Source organism: Oryctolagus cuniculus, chromosome 3 (genome assembly GCF_051225735.1).
Source record: "Oryctolagus cuniculus isolate XC-2025 breed Fujian yellow rabbit chromosome 3, ASM5122573v1, whole genome shotgun sequence".
NCBI lineage: Eukaryota > Metazoa > Chordata > Mammalia > Lagomorpha > Leporidae > Oryctolagus > Oryctolagus cuniculus.
The window spans coordinates 5627946-5633945 of NC_142869.1; the positions used below are offsets into that span (position 1 = coordinate 5627946).

The 6000-nt window shown below is 58.5% G+C and overlaps 1 protein-coding gene across 1 annotated transcript in view; it reads right to left on the reverse strand.

The window, feature by feature from the left end:
* Positions 1-4802, reverse strand: part of TRPM8 (transient receptor potential cation channel subfamily M member 8) — a 92974-nt gene extending 88172 nt beyond the window's left edge. Inside the window, exons 1-2 of the mRNA XM_089329711.1 lie at positions 4711-4802; positions 1367-1499 (exon numbers count right to left, since the gene is read on the reverse strand). Coding sequence (XP_089185837.1) covers positions 1367-1499; positions 4711-4802 — 225 coding nt within the window. The remainder of the gene's footprint in view (positions 1-1366; positions 1500-4710) is intronic.
* Between the last annotated feature and the right edge of the window lie 1198 nt (positions 4803-6000).

Consider the following 6000-nt stretch of genomic DNA (forward strand, 5'->3'; position numbering starts at 1 on the left):
TTTCTGCCCACTGAATGAGGGAAACTCAGCAGCTCTGTGAGCTTGTGAGATCAGTGACCGTGGCAGAGGGAGAAGAAAAAACTGCTTTCCTTCTGAAAATGCCTCTGAAGACGCCCTTGGCAGAGGTGGGAGTGTGCCTGGGGGGGGGGGGCAAACAGGACACCTTGAGTGGGTGGTCTCCTCAGTCTGCCTATGAGAGCCACCTGCATCCAGGGTGGGGGGCCCGTGGGACTGCCAAGGCCATGGAAAGAAAAGAACCAGCCACCGGCCACCTCCTGGCCACCACTGCCAGAGGCCAAGGGGCCGTATGCAGGGCCCGCTGGAGGCACTTCGTGCTTGGGCTCAAGGAGGAGAGACAGGAGGGGGTGCTGGCTGGCGAACCCACTGCGGCCCCTGCCCACTGTTCAGTGCTCACGGTTCCAGGACTCGGGTGAGACACAGGAACAAAATCTTTGTTTCCTGACACAGAGAGTTTGGGGCAGGGCCTGGGAGTGGGCAGAGACGTGCGGGAGGAGCCACATGTGGGGTCAGCAAGGCCTGGGAGGGGAGGCAGCAGGAGGGCAGGCGGTGCCTCCTGCAGGACCCCGCTCTGAGTGCACTTCATCCAGGAAGCCGGGTCGGGCACACCCCTGTCCCAAGGGCGTTGCAGAGACCGGCTGGGGACTGGCGAGGAGAGACCACCAGGGAGCAGGGGCTCAGGAGAGACCAGCAGGGAGCAGGGGCCTAGGAGAGACCCCCAGGGAGCAGGGGCTCAGGAGAGATGTCAAGGAGTAGGGGCTCAGGAGAGACAGCCATGGAGCAGGGGCCCAGGAGAGATGCCAGGGAGCAGGGGCCTAGGAGAGACCGCCAGGGAGCAGGGGCCTAGGAGAGACCACCAGGGAGTAGGGGCCCGGGAAAGACCACCAGGGAGCAGGGGCCTAGGAGAGATGCCAGGGAGCAGGGGTCCAGGAGAGACCCCCAGGGAGCAGGGGCCCAGGAGAGATGCCAGGGAGCAGAAGTCTGGGAGAGGCCCCCGGGGAGCGGGGGCCCAGGCTGCGGCCAGGACAAATGCAGACGCCCCCAGTCCCAGATCCCCACCAGAGGCTGCAGAATCCATGTTGACCTCGCAGGGCCGTGAGCAAGAGCGCCCGGCAGCAAAACAACACAGGAAAATCACAGTCTACAGTTTCCTGTGTCAGACAGCAGGTGCGAGACGTAACTTAGGGGACAGTGAAAGGCCTTTAAAACCAAAATGCTTGCAAAACGACCCGGAAAGTGCGTCTGCACGTGACAACTGGCGAGACAATGCCGTGGGTTGAGACGGTCGTTTTGAGGAGGGCGGGCTGGACCCCACCTCTCCGCCCCGCGGCCGCGCACCACGACTTACGCTGTCGCCGTAGGACACGTCCGTGCTGCGAGACACGCTGGAGCAGAGGGTCCGCGTGCTGCCCAGGGCGCCGTGCCTCCTGCTCCTCACGCTGAACCGGGCTCTCTCCAAGGGCATCTCTGCGGTGAAGACCCTGGCAGGCGGGAGGCGGGTGAGGACAGCGGCACGGCTTCACTCACGCCTCCGCCCCGGCTCGGCCCTGGACAGAGCCCGCCCTTCGTCCACCCCTCCCCTCCCCGCCATGGACAGAGCCCCGTCCTCAGTCCACCCCTCCCCGGCTCTGCCCTGGACAGAGGCACGCCCCTGTCCACCCCTCCCCCGCTCCGCCACGGACAGAGCCCCCCCCCTCCACTCCTCCCCCGCTCCACCATGGACAGAACCCCATCCACTCCCTCCCCCGCTCCACCATGGACAGAGCCCTGCCCTCCATCCGTCCCCTCCCCTCTCTGCCATGGATGGAGCCCTGCCCTCTGTCCACCCCCTCCCCTCCCCACCATGGACAGAGCCCCGCCCCCGTCCACCCCTCCCCGGCTCCACCATGGACAGAGCCCCGCCCTCCATCCGTCCCCTCCCCTCTCTGCCATGGACAGAGCCCCCTCCTCTGTCCACCCACCAGGGTTACCACACCCCCGTCCCTAATTCTAGGACCTTGCTGGAGTTTCCATCCTGGGCACATCTTCCCCCACCCCTCACCCCTGAGTGCTGCCTCTGCGTGGCGGCACCGCGCGTGGCATCGTGTTGCACCTGCCACTGGCGACAGAGCTCTGAGAGCAGGGCTGTGCCCAGCCCACCAGAGCACCACACGCGTGGGCTCGCCACGGCTCCTTGCTGGGTGAGTGAGTCTGGCGTAGAGGGAATTTCCAGGTCAGACGTCCATGGGTAGCGGCTCCCGTTGGCCAGACATGCAGCCAGCAGGCAGAGAGGGGAATCCTGGCCCTGACGTCCTCAAAGTGGGGCAGTCAGCAAGCCTCAGGCACCCTCCAAAGCAGGTGTGTGGGCCCCAGGGACACCAGGCACCTCCTGGCCAGGCTCTGGGGCACAGCATGGACCTTGGCATTGTAGGCACTGAGACAGCCTCTCTCCCGCGGTTCCCCCAACTCTTAACTCAGACAGGTGCATCCTCTCTCCACACGAGACCCACCAAAGGCCTGCCTGACCTTCTTTGTCCCGCCTACTCGGTAAACAGGACGTTTCTGGAACAAGAGCGTCATCTTTCCAGGACACCTCCCAGAGTCCCCTGCTCCCGGCCCGTCCCCAGTGCCCCAAGGCTCTCTGATTGCCCAGTCACCACCCACAGCCCTCCTGCCTCCTCCTCCCCTGGGCCCCGCCTCTCCCAGCATCAGACTGGAATGCCCTTCTGCTGGACTCCTGCCGGTCCTCCAGCCTCGTGCTGGAGGAAGCCCCGTGGTGCCCGGCTGGGGCATGCATGCACCCAGCTGGTGGCATGACACTTTGTTTAATGACCTCTGGGCCAACGGCCGGCTGGGTCTGTCTTATGCTCCACTAGACTTTCAGGGCCTGGCGCAGTGCAGGGAGCAGATCTGTACAAATATTGGTTGAGTGAATCCATGACCCCTCATAAATCCTCCTGTGCTTTGCAAAATACTACTTCCGCGTGGCCTCCCGTAACCCCGGCTGTGGACACACCTAGGGCACAGAGCAGTCCCACGGCTCGCTCAGATCTGTTCCCGGTGCCTCCGCCCACAAAACCCTCCCGCATCCAGAGACTGGCCGCATCCTTAGAACGCACAGACGATGTAAAACAGTGAGCGCTCCCTTTACTTCTCTCCTCAGGCGATTCAGAGAGACGCTCCGAGGATTAATTGGTGCCTCACATACATCACTGAGAAACCGCAGATCAATCCTGCGAGGTATCCACGGGGATTCCCACACAGTGCGTCGTGGCTAAGTAGGGCACCGGCCATTGGCAACTGACTTCATTGGCCTCGCAGTGAAAAACTGCTCATCCCACGTCAATGGAAAGACTACCTTTTTTCTTTGTTAATCTCATTTCCCTCAAACAAAAAGCGGGAAAGCCGTGTAAGATGTGCACCAAGCTGCCTTGCTCTGATAGTCAAGTGCCTTTTTGGTTAATTCCTTGAATTTTCATCATTTGCGAGGCAGAGAGACACAGAGCTCCATCTACTGCCTCACTCCCCAAGGCAGCAGCAGCTGCCTTGCTCTGCGGCTGAAACTGAGTGCCGGGACCTCAGTCTATGACTCTTAACACGAGTGGTGCGAACCCTACTACTGGAGCCATCACCCCTGACTCCCAGGGTCTGCACTGGCAGGAAGCTGGAGGCAAGAGTGAGAGCAGAGGGGCTGGCACTGTGGCATAGTGGGCAAAGCCGCCTTCTGCAGTGCTGGCATCCCATATGGGTGCCAGTTCAAGTCCCGGCTGCTCCTCTTCCCGTCCAGCTCTCTGCTGTGGCCTGGGAAAGCAGTAGAAGATGGCCCAAGTCCTCAGGCCCCTGCACCTGTGTGGGAGACCTGGAAGAAGCTCCTGGCTCCTGGCTTTGGAACTGCACAGCTCTGGCCATTGTAGCCAATTGGGGAGTGAACCAGCGGATGGAAGATTCTCTCTCTCTCTCTCTCTCTCTCTCTAATCTGCCTTTCAAATAAATAAATAAATCATAAAAAAGAGAGCTAGAGCAGAAACTTAAACCCAAATATTGCAATGTTTCATTTCTTTAAATTTTTTTTTTATTTTATATGAGACACACACAGACATCTCCCATGATTTACTCCGAAGATGCTGGGAAACCAAAAACTCAATCTGACTCATGGGTGGCGAGGACCCAACTGCCAACCAATCTGCTGCCCCCAGGGTGCGCCTTAGCAGGAAGCTGAAATCAGGCACTCATGTATAATACAGGTGTCCCAAACAGCATCTTAACTGCTCAGATAAACACTCCCTCCCTTCAATGTGTGTGTGTGTGTGTGTGTGTGTGTGTTTTAAGAGTTATTTATTTATTTATTTGAAAGGCAGATTACAGAGAGGCAGAGAGAGAGAGAGGTGTTCCATCCGTTGGTTCACTCCCCAGATGGCCACAGTGGCTCCGAAGCCAGGAGCCAGGAGTTTCTTCCAGATCTCTCACGTGGATGCAGGGGCCCACTTGGGCCATCCTCTGCTGCTTTCCCAGGCCATGGCAGAGAGCTGGATCAGAAGAGGAGCAGCCGGGACTCCAACCGGAGCCCTTATGGAATGCTGGCACTGCAGGCGGCAGCTTTACCCGCTGTGCCACAGTGCTGGCCTCTCAATGAGTTTTAAGGTCAATGTTTCTAACCAGTTCTCTGAGGCCAGTTGATTGATTACGAGGTTGGAATTCTTCACAGCGCCTCACCTGAGATGCTCCAGGTGCTCATTCAGGTGTGTTGGTCTTCTAGACATGTTCTTGCAGAATTTAAGGCTCAGACCAGAAACAGGAAGGGGCATGGGCCCAAGACCCAAGGGCAAAGATGGGAAGAGAAGGAGCACACCAGGGCTGCATGGGGCGAGGGGAGAGTCCCCAGGGGAGCCGCAGGAAAGGGCGAGCGGCAGCTGACTGGTCTTGCAGGACCGAGATCTGGGAATGAGGATGAAAACTAGGGGGGAGAAAGGGAGAGGAAGCCGCCCCAGCAAGGATCCATCCACGTGTCCCAAGCCATGGAGAGACAATGAAGTCACCACCAGATCCGACGGCCCCAGGCCCAGCAGAAACACGAGCAAAGGGCCAGAGCCAAACCCACCAGAGGAAGGAACGCAAAGCACCAGACAGCGCAGGAGCATCCGAACCCCTGAAACAAGAGCAGTGGAGTCCGCGATGCAGGGGTGCTTGCGATGACAGTGTTTGACCTTGAGCAGAGGGCGGTGGGACTGACACTCTGCGAGGACCGGCTACAGACAAATCTGTTTAGCTTCCTGCATAGCAATGTGAAATAACTTAGCAGGACTTGCAGAAATTGCCATGGTTGGGACAGGTGTTTAGCACAGCGGTTCAGACACCCTCATCCCATATCCGAATGCCTGCTTTGATAACCGGCTCGGGTTTCTGACCTCACTTCCTACTGTGCACCCTAGGAGGCAGCAATGATGCCTTACGTACTTGGACCCCTGGCACCCACGTGGGAGACCTGGATGGAGCTCCTGGCTCTTGGCTTTGCCCTGGCCCAGCCCTGGGATTATAGGCATTTGGCAAGTGAACCGTTGCATGGGAGTGCCCTTTCTCTCTCTCCCTCTTTCTCTCTCTCTCTCTCTCTCTCTCTCTCATCTACTCCTCTCTGTTACTGTCTCTGTTTCTGTGTCTCTCTGCCTTTAAATATTTACTTATTTATTTGAAAATAACAAAGTAACAGAGAGAAAGACAGAGGCAGAGAGAGATAGAGAGAGAGAGACATCTTCCATCTGCTGGTTCACTCCCCAAATGACTCCAACAGCCAGGGCTGAGCCAGTCCAAAGCTAATAGCCAGGAACTCTATCTGGGTCTCCCATATGGGTGGCAAGAGCCCAAACACTTAGGCGATTAGTGGGGAGCTAGATTGGAAGTGGAGCAGCCAAGACATGAACCAGCGCACACACGGGATGCCAGCATTGCAGGCGGCAATTTTACCTGCTACACCACAGTGCTGGCCCCAGTGTTTTGGTTATTAACTGC